General features: G+C 42.2%; 1 protein-coding gene across 19 annotated transcripts in view; it reads right to left on the bottom strand.

Moving 5' to 3' along the window:
* Positions 1 to 344: 344 nt before the first annotated feature.
* LPP (LIM domain containing preferred translocation partner in lipoma) overlaps positions 345 to 21,123 on the bottom strand; it is a 334,843-nt gene continuing 314,064 nt past the window's right edge. For all 19 annotated transcript variants that reach the window (XM_068200654.1, XM_068200660.1, XM_068200643.1 and 16 more), the window contains 3 exons: positions 20,051 to 20,229; positions 16,876 to 16,996; positions 345 to 15,312 (listed from right to left, as the gene is read on the bottom strand). In XM_068200654.1, the coding sequence (XP_068056755.1) occupies positions 15,184 to 15,312; positions 16,876 to 16,996; positions 20,051 to 20,229 (429 nt within the window). In that variant the 3' untranslated portion in view covers positions 345 to 15,183. The remainder of the gene's footprint in view (positions 15,313 to 16,875; positions 16,997 to 20,050; positions 20,230 to 21,123) is intronic.

The raw sequence follows: 21,123 nt of genomic DNA, 5'->3' as shown, positions 1-21,123 counted from the left end.
TTTGTGGACACCTTCCTATACAACCCAACTCTGCAGATTACTGCATGGGTTAGGAATGGAGTGCTCTCTACTGCAAAGGCACACATTTTTAGCAACAGTGCAAAGTTCATCAAGAGATGGTCAGTATGACAGGGGTGAGCCACTCTTGGGACACTTTAGCATCCCTACTTCACCCAAGAGTAAAACAGAGTCTTGAATTAGGTATGCTCAAGGGCCATACAATGAAATTTTGAACCTAAAATAGAAAAAGGTGAAGGATATGAAGCATAATTGCAGGTGGAGGCTGGGAGAAAGTAAATACCATTCAACTTGAAAAAATAATTTCACACGCTAGCAAACAAAAATGAAATTTATAAGAAGTTTATTGGATTGGTAAAATGTAATAAAAAAGCATTTGTGATACTTCTTCTGCAAAGAAAAAAGGCATCTGGCGATTTTGCATATTTATTTTCCCTTACAAAACATTTGAAAAGCATAACTGATAAAAAGGATAACAACTGGAAGAGCAGAGTAAAGAGGAAAATACATCTCAATATAATTGGATAATGCATAATAAAAATACAGAAAACACATGCTTAAAACAGCTTTCATTCTCTTACTGTAAAAAGTAATTTTATGTGTTGAATAAAAAATATATGCCGGTTGCTCTGAAAATTGCAGTTTAGAAGAGGTAACTAGCTGAGAACAAAATATATATATCTATATATATTTATAAATATAGAAAATGTGTATATGTTGCATCTGTCCTCAGAACAAATTGGAATAAATGATTTTCAATTCATGCACACAAGTTACCAGAGAAAAAAACTTCATTTATTGCTTAGCAGATCGATCCTGTAAGGTGCTGATTGCATTTCCTGAGTGCCCTCAAAGCCCTTTGGAAGCAGTCAGTGAGGGAGACAAGTGGCCTGATGGGTCAGTGACAAGGGAGGCTACTCAGCAGCTCACAGGAGGTGCACTCAGCAAGTCACAGGAATCGGGAAGATTCCAATGGCAGCAGGATTAGGCCCCCCACAGACTTGGGTAGTGCTTTTGCTCAGCAAGGAGTAAAACTCTGGTACCCCCAAGCTCTGACAGACAGGAGACCAGTCCTAAAAGCTCAAGTAATGTTACTTCATTAGGATCCAAGGGCATAGAGTGTGCAGCAGAAGCATTCCTCATATAGGATGTGCTTCCTTGTGCGTCCCCTTGCCCAGATCCCTAGGCTAGTGATTCACATTTAAAAGGAAGATGCTTCCCACACCACTGAGAGCCTCTGTCTGCTGACAGGACAAGGAGGAGAGTGGCCAGTCATGCCCCCTCCCAAATGCAACAAAGGCAACAACACAAAACCTTCTCCATCTCATGGGCAAAGCCAACAACCACCATGAAGCTGAAACCCCACCTCAAACCCCTGTGAATTACTGCACATCCAGTACAGATCATCCCCGGTGAGCCCTTGGAGCACACAGGTCTGCAACTGGCAGGGATAGGCCAAAGCATGGCAGCTACGTAGGGCAAATACATTCCTGGGGACACTTCCTCCTTGCAGTCTGAAAGACCTGAATCACTCTCCCAGCATTTAGGGGCTTCTCCATGGGGCCTGTAGCCAAGAGGAATCCTTCTGGAATAACTTATGTGTCTAAACCTCCAAACAAGGAGGTTTAGACCTCCTTGTATCAGCCCACATGTAAAGCCAGCATGAGAGATTGGTCTCTGAAACATGACAAACCTCTGCTGTTTGTTCTCTTCTGGAAAGTGACTTCAATAAACGCAGAATTAGTACCCGGGGTCTCTCATTTGACTAACTAGAGGGAAGACACCGGAGGCTGCTCTCCAGGCTCTCTGACTGCCCAAAACACAAGCTGTGGCATGGAAAAGCATAGGACCATTAAGGAAGTTGATGTCTAACCAAGGCAGATCCTTTCTAGCAAGACTATGAGAGAAAGTCCAGGCATTGCTTGGCTCTGCCCACACCTTTACCAATACTCAGTTCTCACTTTCCAAAGAGACAGCAGAGGAAGTCACAGTGGTGCAGTTCAGAGCATCAAAACATCAAATCTTTCCCTTCACTGCATTTCCAATACACCTTGCGTTTCCTGTCTGATCACAGCAGGGAAAATTTTGCTAAAATATTATTTTGAGGATTGAAAATGAGAGCATATTAGCCTTTTTAATACTGTAGCACCAATCAAACTTTGGTTCACCTTCAGATTTTCTCTTCTAGCATTATATAAAAAAATGAGTGATGGAGATTTTATAAGAGACATTATTAAGTGAATAAATTCTTCAGATATGAATGACTCTGGAGTTTTGATTAGGAAGAGATCTTTGAGGAGATATACCCAAGTCCCTCTGCAACAGAACAGCTGCCCACCAGACAACAGGGTGTGTAAAGCAAGACAAGCTGCACTGGTGGGATAAGCCATTGCTTTGCTTATCCCCATGGAGAACAGATGCTCAGCATTAGCCTCTTGCTTCTCTTCTCCATCACCCTCCTAGTTCCCATCCCTGCTCAGCACTGGGACTGTTTCTCTGCTGCCCATAGAGGAGCACAGCAGGTCTCTGAAAAGGCACACAGTGAAGAAAGTGAAATACACTTTTTGTAAAGGCAGCTCTGTCAATAGCCTACTTGTCACCTTGCTGGTTGTTCTGTTGAGATGCTTGTCAGGAGCTTAGCTACTTAGGCACATTAGAAATACTCCTTTTTAGGTGGATAAAGCAAAGAACTAGATCAGACTTGGGGGACAAGGCATAAAACGTCCATTTGCAAAACTGAAATGGGTTTCCAGCCCACACAGAGCTGTCAGTAAAGCACTGGCAGATGCAAAAAAGAGCTCCAGTTTGGATTTTCAATGGGTACCATCTCAACACAGTTGAAACTCAAACTACAACCTCCGGCTGTGCATTTCAGTGCAAACTGCTCTTATCTCATGCAGCCCTGAATGAAACATTAGCACAAAGGCAGCCTAATTGGAACAGGATCTTCTCCTCCCTCCCTGCAAATCCTCATCATTGCACACAATCCCATAGCTAATGGCAGAGAGAAAACAGCTGATTCTGGCAAAACACTCACGTTAGGAAGGCAGGATCAAGCCCTAGGCTGGACGCAGACTCACCATGGGGAGCAGTGCTGGCTGTGGAGAGGATGAGGCTGACCTTGCTCCCTTTAGCAGGCCTTCCTCACTCCTATGCTGCAGCAGTGTGGAAAGCTGGAGCTGGAGAAATAGTGTGCAGAGGAGATGCTGGGCTCTGGCTTAGTTTAGGGAATGGAAGGTGTCAATTTTCTCCTTGTATATCACCAGGAAAGATTATAAAAGCAATGAGAAATTACACTGAATGGCCATCTCCCTTTAATTTTGAAATCTAAGCATTTTCCCAGTGAAGGCATTCCTCCCATGTAGAATTCCTATTTTGAAAACTTCTCTATATCAGACTGGAAAATATTCTTATTGCATTTGCTGGTTCCAAATTCTAGATAAGCACTCCTAGCCAGAGCTCCTATTTTCATTCAGTGACCAAGCCAAAATGGTTCCATACCCTATGGGGACCAGGGCAGGACTACAACTCAACAAATGAAAAGTAAAAATAATGATACCTTGAAAAAGCACATGGTCCTGATTACCAAAAATGCTGAATAAGCAAAGCTACTATGGAACAAAATCAGCAGGAGACATAGGAACAGCCATCAAAATAAAAAATCAGAGCAATTCTGCCCTTTATTTTCTTGCCACGTTTATTATTTTCACCTCTCTCTTCTCACAGATGAAGTGGGGCAGGCCAGTTCTTTTTCCTTTTCAAGCTGGCTTTGCTCTCTGGGCTGTCACGCTGCTGGCACAGCCCTGCGGAGACAGGACTTCCCGCACTTCAGGGGAATGCTGAACTGGGGCTATTTTTTAAACATCAAACTATTCCTGTTCACTGTACACTCTGCTTCCAAAAATAAAACAAGCATCCAAGTCTTTAAACGAGTAGACGGACCCTTTAAAGTCTCATAACAACGTTTTAAACCAGGGGTAGGAGGGATGGGAATGGGAATACATTTTCCTGCTAATTGGAAATAATGAAGCCGATGTTTGTGGATATGAAATGCTGGGTAATAACAAATCAGAGGTCTGTTGCTGAGCCTGTTCTGCCAGCCAGCCTTTGTGAGAAAAAGACAGAAAGAAAGAGTTTTTTCTTTGCACTGATGAACTTAAAATGAAAGCAGGGGCAGTACATGGGAAGGAAAAGGGTAGACAGGTACAGGGCATGGAAATTATTTGTCTGGAGCAACCACAGAAGTAGGCAGGAAAATGGCAAAAATAATGTCTCCTTATTTTCTTAGCCCTGGTTCCTAAAACTAGTATGGGAATGAACTGGGGGAAGGGGAGAAAGGAGCAGCAATTTGAACACAGCAGATGCTCCAGTTAAACCATATCTTCCCAAAGAGGAACCGAGGGTGGGGGCAGGGGAGATGGCTATTATTAATGTCCTTCCGTATATAGCAAAGCAGACATCCTGCATAATGGCAACACAATACATCAATAATAGCCCAAGAATAGCTTCCTACCGGTTTTTTCCCCCTGACAGTTAGAAACATAAAGAGAAAAATCAAGCTGCTGAGATAAATAGCTGAGTCTCCACCCCCACCTCAAATTGCCTTGGCATATTTTAAGAGATAAATGGTTCTATGAGAAATTTAAATAGCTTTCTCTTTTCTTTTTTGGCAGCTGCAGGAACTGGGTCAGGTGTAGAAATTATTAATTTAGAAGCCTGAAAAACCCATGTTTGAAACTAAGGGTGTTTTTTTTTTCCCTTTTAAAGCATCAACTTTCTTAGAAGCAGAGTTACAAAAAAAAAAAATAATGGAGGGGTATTTTTTAAACAGAAGTCAGGTTAAAAATAATGAAATAACAGTGCAGGCTATAGAAAAGGGACAATTTGTGTAACAGTTTAATGGACATTAGAAGTATCCATAGTAGATTGTTAATGGGTTTTATTGCAGAGTGCAGTATTTGCCTAATGGCTTTCATTCCTCTTGATCAAACATAGCACTGGGAGTCTGCCCTGAGGAAAAAGTCTGGGGGGCACCATTCTGTAGCTTTACCCAAGGTTTAGTGCATATTTCCAAAGAGAAAAGAGATCACTGTAAAGTGACCAGCACCAAACACTCCCATGAGGAGCCCATTATTCTCTTGCAGGTCTCAGAACTGACACCCCAGGGAGCTCACCTGCTTGAGGCTGTGCTCGCGGGTGCTCTGGGCTGGTGAACCTGGTACTGAGCCACGTGTAAATCACTGCCTTCCCCCTCCCACTCAAGTTCCTCTTGCTGTCCACATTGATACCAGGATTTGTAACACAGCTTTCTGCTCGATGCCAAATCCATCTCCCTCCTCATGCCATATGGGGCAGGATCTCTTTGCAACCATAAAACCTTGAATCTTACAGAGAAGAAAGGTCAAATCCTTTAGGAACAGCTCCAAGCAATGAAATGCTGATGAACTATCTCACAGGAGAGTACACTAGTTAAGACCTGTAAAAGGTTCAAATTTCCAGTCCTATAAAGAACTCCGAGGTCTTGAAAGATACCCAGTTGGCAGGCAGCCCACTTCCTCTGCTGCACGGCTGGTAAAATCCTCCTGTTCCTTGTGTTCTGTGTCCCAAATCAGGCAGACACCTGAGAGGGAGGAGGACTCCCTCGTTTATACTCACTGCACCTCTCAGGGCTCATGGCTCGTGCTCTCCTTCCCTTAGTGACCAATCAAAAATTTAGAAAGGTGACAGAGAGTCAGATGTAAATAGAACTGCAGTGCCTAGAAAGTCAGAGCACAGATAGGATCAGAAGGCAGACTGTAATTACAGGCCCTGCTACTTATTACATAGGCCAGTTGGGCTATATGAGCCTTTGGTGGAAACTTCCTGTGCAATTAATAAAGGAGAAACAGAATACTTTTGCAATCACTTTTCTAGCTTTCACTGTGGGAGTCCAATCCTGCCATCCTGGATTAGCTCTGATCATAGACAATCTTTCTCTGCATAAAATGAAGGCATCTGTTCTGTAAGACTAACAGAAAAAAAAAAAAAAAAACAAAAACAAAAGAAAAAAGGACAAAACCCTCATTGCAAACCTACACCATGCAATCAAGAAGGAAAGGAAACTGATCCTGATCCCCCCCCAGATCGTAATCTGACAATGTTTTCAAGGCATCTGGCAAAAAGGAAGAAGAAAGAAGAATACTATGAAATATTTAAAATCCTACTTCTGTCAAGAATACATAAGAGAAGAAAGGTGAGTTTGAAAGGGCTGCTTTATTTGTAAGGTAAAACCTGAAAGCACCACCTTTTGCATAGAGGCCTGAGGTGCCCGTGGCCTGAGCCAGAGCGGTCCTGAGAACAAGTACCAGGCACTGATTCAACAGGGACTGGTGCGACAAAGTCAAGGCTGGGTGTGAGGGACCAAAGCACTGCAACACCCTGGCATGTACCATGGGACACAGAGGGTAAGGACACGTGTTGATATTACAGCTAAACAGCTGCAGCTTTGCAGCCAGCAACTCATCCTCCTCATCTAAAGCTTGAATCGGATTTTCAAGAGCTTGAGAAATAGAGCATACCCAGGGGAGGATTTCTCCTAAAGGCACTTTTTTTACTGCTGAGATTCTCACCAAGGAGACTTCCAAGGAAGGGGAGACTGCCCTGTGAGATCTGAGATGCATCAAATGACACTTTGCTTTGCTCCTGCACCCAGGATATTGCCCTTCCCAATCTCAAAACCCCACTGGTATAGAGCACCTTTGCAGAAAAGTCTCATCCGGGCCTGACCACTGGACTCATCCCATCCCCATCACAAGAAGCAGGCACAGAAAAGGGCTGGCTGTGCCCAGCTGGAGGCAGGAGGGAACCCCCAAGCAGATATTCAGACGTTCCAATGCTCAGCTGAGCCTTTTTCTTGGTCACATCCATCTGCCTGCTGTACAATCCCATTAGAAACCGTAACAGACTTCAGGAATGGTACTGGGTGTACAAATGGGACCAAAATGATCCTGAAATGCTGAAAAAAAAAAGACACTTTGGAACAAAACTGGCAGAGCCACAATCCCCACAGTGCTTGTGTAAGATCGAAAGAAAGAATCCCTAGAACGTATTTATCAAAAGCCATTTTATGCAGATTTTTCCTTCTGAATATTTAAAACATGGTGAATATTAAACTTCAGAGATTCTTAATATGTTCCAAAGCCCCACGGACCTTTGAAATGCTAGCTCATCAATATGCAGCATCTAATCTTGTCAGAAAAAAAAATAAAAAGGGGGAAAAAGAAAAGCTATTCATCTTCTGCACACAGAGGTTACAGTGAGACTCCCAAGGAAAATAAAAAAACAACCAACTTCCAGCATCTTATGCAATAGGTTAAATTTACTCTGGTTGGGAAAGTTTCACTTTCTGCAAGAGAGAAAGTGCCTGTACGTGCATAGCTACTGGAAGCTTCTTCTGAAGTGTGAGGCTGAAACTGTGTAGATGGATTACTGTAAGTAGTTTATTAAAAAAAACAAGGCTTGTGGCTTTGCCTCCTGTTCCAGTCCAATGCAGTCTCAGGATCCCCTCTCCAAAGGCCAGCAGACAGTGCGCCACCTAAAAATCCATTCTAGTCCAAAATGCTGTGGTTGAAATGGTTTTGCTTGTTTATAAAGTTTAGTGTTTCGTATCGCTTGCATCTGACCTTCAGCAGAAAGAAAAGCTCAGTTAAATTGTGCAAATATGTACCAAATGGGAGCAAGGGAAGGCAGCCAAAATGCTGCATGAGCTTTTGCAGGGCTGCAGCCTTTTAGGAGCACCAGTTAGATGAACTGGATGAGAGGCCAAATTGATTTAGGCTCCAGGCAGGAGCTTAAAACACCATGACATCCAAATTCACAAAGAAAATGTTCTGTTACTGCAACCCCAAATTTCCTGCACATGAAAACACTGTTTTCTTTCATCTTTAGGAGATGCTCATTCTGTAATCTGACATTTAAAAATGAACAAACAAACAGGAGTCAGCTGACAAAGGATTCTTGCTGGTGAATGGAAGTAGGTCACTCTGAGTATTTAGCCTTTACAGTCTGGCTTAATATTAGTGTTGCACACAGAGCAGCAACAAAACTGCACTGGAGACAGGGAAAAACTCTAATTTTGTCTTTTCTGTGAAAATTAGCATTAATGTTTTGCATTAATGTGCAATGCCTCCCCAGCACCCAATATCTGGTTAATTAAAAGAAAAACCACAACCACAAAGCAAACCACACACTAAATTAAACAGCAACAAAAAAACCATACTGGTCAGCCTGCATTTAAAGACATCTCAGTATGAGTAATTGGGGAGAGAGGAATTTTCCTGAAGGAACATAAAAGAAAATGAAAGCTCTACATACAAGACCAAATAAAATCTTCTGTCTCTCACGAATGCAAATTCTGGCTGCCCTTTTACACAAACATATTAAAGGAATATAACTGGAGGAAAAAAAATAAAAGTGGAAAAGCTAATAAAATAATTTTTGAGGAAAAAAATATTTAAAAAACAAATTATCCTTCAAACATATTTCTTCATGATAAATCCCTGCAATCATGTGGTTCTAAATTACATGGTTAAATACGACTGAAAAAGTAAGGCACAATTTCATAATCATTTTAAAAGCAATAATTATAACAATTTTGTTTGATATCCATATGGCAGGCCACTGATACTAAGGACGCACAAAACTACTTGATTAAAGATCTGAACAAGTTTTTCCAACTACTAGCTAAGACTCACAATACTACGGTGAATCAAGTAAGAAACCATCTTTACTGCAAAGATGAGTGCACATTGAGGACACGGAAAAAGTGGGGTAAGAGAGAGGCTTGTGGACAAGGGGAGGCAGAGGCAGAAAAGCAGAGACACCCCAAGTGTGATGTTCCTGGGGAGGGACTCTAACCCCTGGAAATGTAAAGGTTATGCCACCACTGGGGCTTCTGTTTCCTTCCTTGTTTTGTAAAACATCTAGTAGGTAGGATGAGAATACTGGACGAAGAGCAAAAAAAAAAAAAAAAAAAAAGAAGAAAGTTTTAACTGGATACTCTTGCTACCCGTGATAAACCTTGTGCTTCCACACATTACATGAAGCCAAAGAAACCAGGGACATGCAGTCAGGAATAAAGCCCAGTGCAGTATAAGTAGCAACAGTGAATATTGCAGCCTGTATTTCTACTCAGTTAGAGCCCCAAAAACACCTGACGTGTGTGTGTGTATGCCAGACTGCTCTGCAAGGGTAGAACTTTGATTTTTTCAGATCACAGCAGATAATTTCCAGGCTGAAGTGAGAGCTGTTCCTCAATGTCCACCAGGAAACCTACTGAGGTTACGTTTTTTCTCTTAGATTTTCAGATGCTGGATAAATGCTATAATTTCACAGGTGTAAAGTCTGTTCTCTCTCAGGCCTCAAATGCCAGTTGGGCAACCAATTGTTGCAAATTCAATCTAGAAATGCTGAAGGAGACTGGTAATATTTCTAGAAATGTTTAAGGAAATTGCCATTCCCAAGCCCAGAAAGGAGATGAAGTTCAATCAGTATCTCTTGATTTTCATGGCAGTTGCCATAATGTGCCTATATTCTTTAGTAATTTCAAGGGGAAATGCCAAACAGAAAAAGACCCCAAGATAAAAACAAAGAAGAAAATTGCAGTTGCCACAGAAAAAGACACTGGCAGTCCCTATAGCCAGCCACTCCATGGCTTTAAGATGGATAAGAAAAATGAATCCAACAGAAGTAACACTGTTATTTTAAGGGTCACATTACTTGTATTGTTCTAACAAAGGAAACAGCGACTTCAAAATTAGCAAAACTAGTTAAAAATAGGGAAAAAATATCTTGTGAAAAGTTTCAAAGCTATTTTTTATTTCACCAGGTCCAATACTGAACCATTTCCCAAGAACATTTGCTTGGTTTTAAGTAGAATTTTTATCCAAAGAAGTTTTCAAAATTGTAACAGAAACTTTAATTTACCAGAAGAACAAAACCCAAGAACTGTAAACAAATGTGAAAGAAGACATGGGTCTTTGAGAAATAAAAATATTTGTTAACAATTCTGAAATTTATTTAGATAAAAATTCAGTATAATTTTAATCATAACAGCAAAAACAACACCCAAAAAAGTTGAGGGTAACACTGCAAAAAGAGAGAATACTCATTTAAAAAAAATGGCTCTTCTGCTATCACGTAATTAGTGTAAAATTGCAACCAGCTCTAACTGGAAATAGTGTTCTCACAGCTCTCTTGGTCTGTATTTTACTAACCTCTGGGTTATGGAGCAGTTGCTGCCCTCCTTTCACAACAAACCCTCAGTTACCATCGCTGGTGTTTTCTTGTGGGGATTTCACCACAGTGGGATGGTTCAGCACCCCTCTCCAAGAGCTCCAGCTTGAAGCACTGAACCTGTGCGAGGTGTTGTCCACCCAGGCTGCTGAACAAACAGCAAATCACCACTGTGACCCCACTGCAGGAACCAGACACCATCAGACACCAGCCAGCAACTCCAACCCTTTCTGAGCCACTCAGCGCAAGCACCAGGTGTCTCACATTTATCCTTGACATGGGATTTCTCTCAAGAGCCTTCTCTTGGGTCCCGTTATCCCTTGCCTTCCAGACTTTCCCAAAGTCAAAAGGAACCAGCATTTATCAAACCTAAGCCAGGCAGAAGCTATAACAGGTCCAAAGAGATTTCAGACAGACTTGTGGCATATTCTCTTTAACAACCACTGTTTCTTTAAAGACACTTTTTTTTTTTTCATTCTTCTCAGGCACATTTTGCTGACAGGCAGAAAGTCAATTTAAGGCCTGTGTTTTGTGAAAGCCTTACTCCTGCTATCAGGATGAACACTATTATGTAGAGTGACAAACACTTTGGTACTCCCACACCTCTATGATTAAGTCATTACCCAAGTGTTTTGCAGCCAGGATAAAAATCTAAGAATTAAAATATTAACACCCCTCCCAAAACCAAAATTAAAGGTGTGTTATCTGATAGGCTAAAGAATTGGTGTGGCTTTCTGTTTTTAAAAGCAATGTTCAATGAATAAAATAAGGGACAATAAAGCCATCACATTCACAAAATACTAGTGTTAGCCTTGGGGATGTGCTTGAGGACTGGGCTGTAACCAAGGCAACCCAATCTCCTGGAGAAAGTTTAAGTAGAGAGCTTTAAAGCCATTGCTCAAAGATACAGTAAATCTGACTGTAGGGCTACTTGTGACATATGGAAGGTGTCACAGCCACCCAACACAAAGCACTCATCTTGTAACAACTCAACCTCCTGCCATCCAAATGCTACATTTGATCAGCTGTGGTGTTCTCCTGCAGCTGGCATAAGGGTGACACAGGAGCGATTTCCTGTGTTCTGGACAATTTGATAGAAATTTAACTGTGCCTACATCCTACCCAGATCAAACCTGTATGATCAGGGGATAAAGAACCAGTCTGGTATTAATGGCTTTTGTTACACCATGCAATGGCTTTAAGTCTGCACTTAAACAAACCTCAGGAACTTAAATATTTTGCTAAATTAGAACCTGATCCTGGGCCCTGTCTGGCCACACAAATCATGGGATCAGGCCCAACTTGCCAACAAATGCTAGACAAAGACAAAGCAGCGTAAGCAGAAACTGCAGACTTGAACAGAAATGTTTGGGTGATCTTCCAATTCTTTCTGAAAGGAACTGTTTGGACATTACCACAGCCACAGATGATGTGAATTTTTGTCATGACTAAGAAGGTCCAACTTGAGAAAAGCAATGTCTCTTTGGCAAAATGACTCCTTCTTTGGAACAGATAAACATGATATATTATAAATATGTGATAAATATTGTGATGAAGCCATATCCCAGTGGTTCTTAATTGCAGTGCAATTGAGATAAATCCCACCAGCATTTCTTATTAAATCCTGAAGCATCAGCAGGGAGATTTCCATATACATGTGGGTGATGAGAGCCTCTGTGATACTGTATCTTTCAAATATATTTATAGCAATTTTGGAAAACAAAACCACACATAACCTCCTTCCAACGGGCAGATGGCTTTGGTGTCTAGGGGTTAAAAAACTCCCATGATAGTACCTTTGCACAGATGTGTCAGGTCTAGAAACCAGCCACAGCACCTCAAACATCAACACTTCAATCTTTGTCAATCATACTTCACCCATGAAGTATTTAATGCTTGAAAAGTTTGGCTGTCACCTCCCTGCATGCCAGCCCAACTCACCACAGCACTCTCATAACAGAGAGGATTCAGAGCTGGATCTCCTGGCTGGCCGCATGCATTGAAATGGGCTGGAATCCCAGGCTTACATACCAGCAAACTTTTCTGGAAAGAGAAAATAAAGCTCCAGAAATCAGTATTTTGTGCTAGTCTGTGACTAGTTTAATCCCCATAATGTCTCTGGGAAACTGCAAAGAAGCTCTCTCATGCAGAGGGCAGAAGACAAGGAACCATATGACTTGCTCCAGTCCAGCCTATGGCAGGGCCATAAAAAGCCCAAAGGCTCTGAACTTGAGTCCTTAGCCTAGGCCACATTCTGCTGGAAGGCACAGCAGCTTGTTCCCATCAATTACCTCAGTGTTACTCAGAGAGTCTCATCAGCCACTTGATTTAACACTCACAAGAATAAGGAAGATCAGAACTAGGTTTTCTGCTTGATGAATGGCTCGTTCTGCACCCAAATGCATCACATGATCACTTGTGCTTGTATCCCAGCACTGACCTCCCCTGTTTTTGTAGTGTTAGCTCAAACTAGATTTGCTCAGTATTGCAAGGCTTTTTGGACTGGTGGTGGTGCAAACTGCGTGTCAAGAAGCAAGCTCAGAAGGACCTTACATGCCACAGTTCAGGGAGCAGGAGCCCAGGTGGAACCTGGTGGGAACCAGGGTGCCAAAAAATCTGTTTATGTCTGAGGCAGTAACATTCTTGCAGGCCAGGGTAGAAATCCAGTATAAAAAGTCAAACTGCTTCAGCATAGCCCCTGTGGTGGTGAAGGAAGTCTGCTCAATGATGCCACCCTTCTACAAAGAAGGATTCATTTCAAGCTGTGAATTTTGGGAAACTTCCCTGACACTGGTGAAGTTTGCCAACATATAAACCATGTAAGAAATGGAGGTTTCAGACTGGTATTTCTGTATTTGAATTTACCACAGAGAGCTGAAGCTACTGAATATCACAGTGCTCTTCCAGAAAGGTTAGTGCTAAACTGAAAAGAAATGCACCATATGCAGGAGCTGCAGTATCCCATCAAAATTTTTCCTTCGTTTCCTATCAGTTCAGCTCATCTAACCTTTCTTTTCAGCATTAGTGGATATAATTATTCTCTATAACAGAAGCCTGATACAAAGAGGAAAGCACAACGTTATTATTGTTCTTCAGTGGGATGCATGAAAAAATCTTGTAACATACTCTTGAAAAGTTAGATTTTGTCACTTATATGGTCAATCAGCCTGCAACTGTTTCAGTTCTGCTTCTTAATTTAAGTGCAAAGAAAAGTATTTTCCTTGATTACATCTGCAAATAAGATATTAATGTCAATTCAGTGATATGAAAATTACTCCCTCACTATGTAATTTGCACCTTAGTTATTATGGGTTTCATGAACAAGACTATTATAGCTGCTCAGAATGCCATGGATTTCTAATTTTTTGATTTGTTTTTAATTAACCAAACTAAAAAAACCCAAAGAAACCCTAAACCCATGATCATGTGAAAAAAAGGATTATCTGTGCCCAGGTTTTATTTACCTTGGGATATAAATTCTGGACTGAAGATGAAAATGCTGCTTCTGGCCCAGCACTCTACTGCCATGAATTTCACAGAGGCAAGTTAAAAGTGGCTGGGATGAAAATGGAAGAGGAAAAAAATTGCCTGCTTTCTGGAATGGCATAGTGAAGGGCTTAATACCCTCTTCAGCTTTCTTAGGATGAAAACTGAACATGTATTTAGGATGATCTTTTTTGCTGTTGTTGGAACAAGACTTTATTTTTTAAATTTAAAAATGCAGATCACATGTGTTAACATCAGAGAAATGTGTATCATCCCAAAGCCTGTTACTGTTCCCTGTTACTCAATCCCTGTTACTGTTGAAGGAAAATCCTCCTGCAATAACAGGAGATGGAAAAAGACTTTATTGCCTGAATGTCTACCCAGAGAACAACACTGCCAGTGGTCCCACTAGAATGGGCTGTATGAGAGAGTGGCGTAAGATTTTTCTGAGCATCACTTTGCACTGCAGTTCTATGTAGTCATTTTTATCTTTTTCTAACCACTGGGATTTCAGAAATGTGTTTCCAGCCCCACATCCCTTAAACATCTTCTCAAGGGACATGACTGACTTATGCCTCTGGTAAATCAAAAGCATGTTGTGTGTGTGGAGTGTGTAGTGTGTGTGTTGTGTACAGTGTGTGCAAGCTCACATCTTTCTGTGATTGCTCATACATTGTGAATTGGAAGCATCACTACTGAATAAATTTATGCAATAGCTAAGTAGACTTCCATGAGTAAAAGAAAAACACTATTGAACTGGAAGGAATGGAGACAAGTAAGGGCCTAAGAAATGACCAATCTGTGTCCCAAAGATACAAGATCACACCTACACTCAGGTGCAGTACAGTTGTAGTTGCACTGTTTGTGTTAATGCTGGGTCTGCTCTCACACCTTCTAGGACAGTGGAGCTACTTCTGCTGGTGACACAGAGCCTATTAAAGTCATCAGCAGATATTAAAGTCCTATGACTTCAATGAGAGCTGCTCAGGTTCTCAAAATAACTTGAAAGAAATAACTACTTCAGCCATCCTTCACCCTCTACCTTCATGTACTTAGGAATCAAACACAGAAGCATAGTAAGGACCATGTTCAGACCTCCTTATACAGGCAGACAACTTAGGTGCTGTGACCCTTAACTCCATCAGCTGCAGATAGAGCAGCTGCTCTGACTCACTCACTGCCCTACTGAACAGTTGTGTCTAAATTAGGTGCTTGTCATGGGTAGTCTGAACATGGCCTCTCAAACTGCCCTCTTGTTCCAAGGCCTTCCAGTTTTACTTTTTTTTCTTCTTTTTTTTTTTTTTCTTTTTTCAATAACAGAGATTCAGACCCTACGCTGCAAAGAAATCATGCAAAGCTTGTGCAATATCCCCCAATGGGCATCCTGGGGAGGGTCACAGCTGATACTCAGAGATCAGTGCTGGCCTTGGCAGTCAGAGCCTGGATCCGAGCAGAGTTGCAGGTCTTGCAAAGGATGTGCCCATCCAGGGGGTAACAGCCCTGATTGTCCCCTTCAGACAGGAGGCCACCACAGTCCTAGGAAATAAGTGAACAGGAAGAGCAAAGTAAATAAGAAAGAATCTATTAGTCAAAGAAACTCCTCACTCTCCACCTTGTAACAGGATCCAGCCTGATTCAGTGCAAAGCATGAAGCTGAGGTACGTGATGTCTTTTACGATTAAGCCATTTTCTGATAAGAGACAATGCTGCAGAGATGGGTTCCCAAGCTCTCTGCTGAATTTAATCCAATTGAAAATAAAAGGAGATTATTCCCTTCACATTTCTGAGGAAGCAAAGGTCTTTAGCATTGGAGAAACATCAAACTGAAACACATATTTATTATTTCAAGAAAAGGATAAAAAAAAAGCATCACTGGGAAAAAGTTTAGTACCAATATCTGACTATAGGTAATCTCCTTTGGAAGAATTAATGCCATGAAGTTACAGCCTCCATTCTGGGGGTGGCAGCTAAGCAAAGTCCCTTACCAGAATTGTCACCTGTGTTTGTATGACAATTGGCCAAAAAGGTTGTGGCAAAAAGGAGGATGTCAGACAGGAACATGGAAACCCCACTACAAGACCCCTAAACCTGCTCCAGAGACCTCAGCCTATAAGCTTTAAGGCTGAATATAACTGCTAGGAAAGTTGGGAATTATCCCACACTTCATGATCAAGCAATTGCTTGGCCCAGGACTGCTGATGGATCCATGTGTGTGAAAGCCTGCGTATCTCAGCAGCCAGCATGGGGGCATGCTGTATAATGAATTAGGCTCTACAAAATTTAGTGTAAGAATGCCCCAGCATCTTAAAAAATAAGGTGCCTAAATAATAGGCTGATATGTACCCTGAAAGCCAAGGTCAGATTGAGAATTGAACCAGATTCCTCAAGTTTCAGCCTAGACCTTTAAACCTTAGTCCATCCTTCTTTCCAATTAAGGTTATTAAAACCTGCAACTGCAATAAGAAATATATTTGGTCTCATTTTCTTACCCTTCCATCTGGCTGATGTATTATCCAACAAGTAAACTAGCACTGAAGAATTCTTGAAGGTTCCCTAACACAGCTGTTCCCACATGCTAATTGCTTTAAGGTGATTTTTATTCTCTGTCTTCAGACTCTTATCATCAAAATTACATGAAGTGTGTAATGAACTGAACAGGAAAAGTAGCACAAAAAGCATTGCACAAAACAAGAATGATCATGTTTATGTGTCCATTAAAATTCTTCAACCCATATGCTGAGTTTCCTATACAATCTTGCTCAAATCCTAACACGCATTAGCTTTCATTTTAAGAACATAAAGATGAGCTACATTTGTGTCCAGGCTATAATTGATGAAGTTCTCCAGAATTAAGCCTTAATTGCCTGAGTCACATTCTTTTGCTCTTCTAATGAACCTGTTATAAACAAGGGACCTGATTTTCCTCTCATTTGCGTGGATATAAATGAGGAAAAACTCCTTGCTCGCTGAAGACAATGAAGTAATTTGATTGTAGAGCCAGTGTTACAATAGGGTTTGCCTGTCATGTGGGCAATGTGAGGTGGTGATGAAGTTAAGCCAACCCTTGCTTTCTTTTTCTGCCATGCCTGGAATACCAACCTCACACCGGTAACACTGGACATGGAAGTCACGATCCAGGGCAACAATGCGCACGGTCTCCTCTTGTCCCGGGGCTGGCATGATGGGCTCCTTACACACAGAACACCTGGGGGCAAATTTCCTGAGGGAGCAAGAGACAGGCACAGTCATCCTCAAACTGGGAGCAAAAGTTTTTGTTAACTGGACCAGCCAGCCAGAAATGTGTGAATTTGTACCAACACACATATGTGTACGTGCACACACAACACAGGCTGGAGCTCTGCACAGCTCCTTCCTTGGAAAAAAAACAGGCAGGAGCACTTTAGTCTTACAAGACAATTTCAGGCATGTAGGATACTAAAGAACATTTATTAGAAAAGGACTTACAGAACTCCTGACAGGCAGCAAAGCATATTGCCTGCCCTAATTAACAACTAAAGCGCCTTTTGAATGACCCTCGATGGTGGCACCTAAGCACTGCCACAACCCTCAGCTTCTAAGAAAATCCATGCAAATCCCAAGGTTAGGAAGATGACCAGGATCTGCTTCAAGACCATCTCTTGAAAACAAAAATCAAACTATTAAAATTTGGAGATTTGAACAAATAGTTTAAAAGTCTGAAAAGAAATAAAAAGAATTGCCTTGAACTAACACTATTTTATTGAGGTTTATGTCATCCAGTTTAAACTTTCAAGCCACCTTACCCACTTATGCACACAGAAGCACATTCCTGGCTGTGCTCACTCTTAGACAAAAAGCATCAGGGCAATTCTGATGCCCTGACTGCATTCTGACTTGCTGCATCTTCTAGGTAAAACCAACTCAGTTATCCAACAAGGTGTTGTCCAGGCTTACAAGGGAAAAGGTCTGGGTGAAGAGACCCCAATGTTCTCTCTTCCAGTCAGCCTGACTTCCAATTTTATAGTGACAATAACTCAGTGCATGAAGAGACTGACTTGAATCAGGGTCAGCTTAGGGACCAAGAGAAGCACAGCCCTTTTTTTTCCCCTTCTATTGCTTATGATATGCTCTTCTGGATAATTCACCCATGTTTTGTATTCCCTCTGGTTTTGCCCCCCTCAGGTCCCATAAGAAGTGGTCACTTCTGCTCCTAGGCTGGGGAACATTTAGCCTGTGGTGAATCATTCTCTATTTTAGTTCAAAACCTACTGGTACCAGTTTCCTGGCTGCAAATTCTGTCCTCAAAAAGGAAACTTACACCCACAGAATCTGCTGCCATGTAATGAGAGCCAGGGTCAGGGGCTGTGGAGTGACAGAGAGCAAAGCTTATGGCAAACATCAGAACACAAGGAGATCAAAGGCCCTTCTCTTCTAAATGCCTAGTAAGGATTGACTCTGCCACCCGGCCTGTCACAGGAACCACCTCAGAATTAACTATCTTAGAAAAGGAAAAAAAAAAATCTATCTGTACTAGGAATAAAGAAAAATATTAATTTCACTGGCAGCAGATGAAAGATGCCTGTGTAGCTGTGATCTAATGAAAGAATGAATTAAACAGTGGCTATAACGAGTGCTGTGAAAAATAACTTAAATGGATCATGATATGACCGGAGCTGTGATGGCAATTAATTACGTGCTGCTTCATGCAGGCCCTTCCTTGTGCCATTTAGCTCAAACGTGGTACTTAAAAAATACTTCAACATTTCTTTATCCAGGCTACTGTGAGTAATTCATTATGAGACAAATATTATCTCCCAGGATCCTGACATCATTCCTGCAGATTTCAAGGGATGTAGATCTATTACTGTGGGGCCTGAGCTCAGGGAGTAGCTGAGTAACAGTGTGAGCATCAGCTACAGTTTTGTTATCTAGAGGATGTAGATGTAGAACACTCAGCCTCCAGATCAGGAGGACATGTCATCCCTAATCAATTAAAACTGGGCTGGCCAAAATACTGCAAAATGTGTGGCTGGCCAAAGACATTCTGAGTGTCACACTGGGTCTTGTGCTATTCCCATCACCTTCCCCTCAATCCTTCACTCAACAATTTTTATGTCCTTCCTTGCATTGACAGCCTCCCACTTTCCACCCTCAGAGCCCTGATGTCTGTATGCAATCACTGCCAAAAGGCTTCAGTGTGGGGCATCAGCTCTGTTTCTCCTGAAAGCATGTGAGCCCTTGACCTGTGCGGCTTTGGAAAGGGGCACTCTCCAAATTGTTGAGGGGCTGTGAGGGAAATCCTTCAGGTGACTGAGTGGTGCACAAAACTCCTGTTGGGCCTGTGCTCGGGACCACATTTTACCTTACACACAACTGGTGGCACAGAAAGGCAAAGCAGCACAGCAGCTGCCAATTAACCCAGTCTAGCTGAGCTACAGGGAACATCCTCCTGTTGGATTCTAACATGCCAGTTAATTGTGGCTGCTTCCCTTTCTGTCAAGTCAGTCAGCTTCTTTGAGCTTTCAGACCCACACACTGATGTCATGAGGCTCCAATTAAGTCTACCTGCATAGAAATTAAGAGGTAAATGGTTGAGATATAAACTCACATTTGTCAGTATTGATTTCATCTTTTAATTGAGGGGTGTAATGTATCTGTCTTTTCCATACAGGGCAAACATTTGTGCTCTGATTATATCTACCTGTCTTCCCTCGATTAGTTGTGATGATGGGGGTGGTAGTGTGTCAATGACAGAAATTACTTGCAGCTATACCTTTCAACTTACTTTAAATAGCAGTTTCACTATAAATTATTACCAGGGCTGTATTTTTAGTACCTTTAAAAAGCTAATTAGCCACTAGAAACAAAAGGAGCTATGAGCAGCCTGTGGCCACTGATATCCCTCTAGCAGGTAAGCAAACACCTGAAGAGTGCTGGAGGACAGGGCCTTTCTTAATTGCTCAATGGAAGAGGCAGGGAGGTGGTGATGTGAAAGTGCAGGTAGAGGCAGTGAAGAGAAAGGGAAAGGCAGAGCACTTAAAACAGAGGGACACAGAGGTTATCCCTCAATTCAGCTCTAAGCAAAACAGAGATCAAGCAGAATCATCCCCTAACCAATTAACCTTGTATGCCACGGCGTGCCTGCTTGGAGCAAAGCCCTCCCTACTATTTAAGAGCCTTGGGAGGAAGTGGCATAGGGTTCAGAGCTTCCTGAAAGCTCAGTCTGAAAAAGGAGAGTTTTAGGGGCAAAAGACAAAAACAACAAGCAAAGCACTGACAGCAGCTTAGGCCTTACTTATGGAAATCCTCAATGCAGTGGATGTTGCCACCAGCATCCACAGTGAAGGGGATCCCATCCAGGCTGCGATGGCACATCACACAGGTGAAGCAGTGGGGATGGTAGGCCTTCCCAGTGGCTCGGAGGATCCTTTCCATGATGGGCTTTGCACAGACACTGCACTGCTCCAGTGTATTCTGCAAAGAAAACATACACAACAGATGTGAGCACCATCTCAGCAGGACACTAACAAAGGTCAGCTGGGTTGGAGGCTGCTGCTGGTCTGCTTGGAAGCTTTTAGGTACCTTCTTTTCATTTCTTCTAGATAAAGTGCAGCACAGTCAACAGTTATCAAGGAGTGTGATAACAGCACAGGGAGCACAGGGCCTGGGTCAAGTCTTTAGAACAGTGTGAGAACACAAACCAGAGCCTTCTCTCAGCAGCTCTGACAAGTGATCAGAGATGGCTCATCAGCTGGGTTATCTGAGACACAACAGCTTCTGTAGCCAGGAGCACATGAAGGAGCTGTGCAGCCAACACTTCTGGGCTTTTGCCTCTGCACTGCCCAGTCAGAGCGAGCTTTTGCAGCGGAGTTCTTTAGAGACAAGTTCCACGGAGGGCAGTGCTAAACTGAAGTGCAAACTCCTGGGGCTACACAGACACCCCTTAATTACTTTGCCAATTCAGATCCCATAAAAATATCTTTATCTGCCTTGTACGAAGATCTTGATCTTCCTCTCTCACCACAGAGAATACTGCAAAGTCTGGGCAGAGAACAAAGCAGTGGCTGCAAGGAAAACATCTGCAAGGGCAGGAGCTCAGGATGACTTAAATGCTTCATTTATCTCTGGCCCACGATGTTTGAGATAATGACTGTGAAATGCCAGCTCTAAGGCCATGATCCTTGCTGCACAGGTTTTACATACTAGCCTGCTCCTAAAGTGCTGGAGCCAAAAAAATTCCCACTTTTCAAGTGGGGTCCATTGAATGATTCAGCTCGTTTCAACCCTCACTTACCCTTGCAGTTAATTATAGAAACACCAAGATAATTTCGTTTCAGATGGTTGTCTGTGAGCCACACCAGCCCTTCT

Source organism: Anomalospiza imberbis, chromosome 10, assembly GCF_031753505.1.
Source record: "Anomalospiza imberbis isolate Cuckoo-Finch-1a 21T00152 chromosome 10, ASM3175350v1, whole genome shotgun sequence".
NCBI lineage: Eukaryota > Metazoa > Chordata > Aves > Passeriformes > Viduidae > Anomalospiza > Anomalospiza imberbis.
This window is presented reverse-complemented; position numbering and strand designations above follow the sequence as displayed.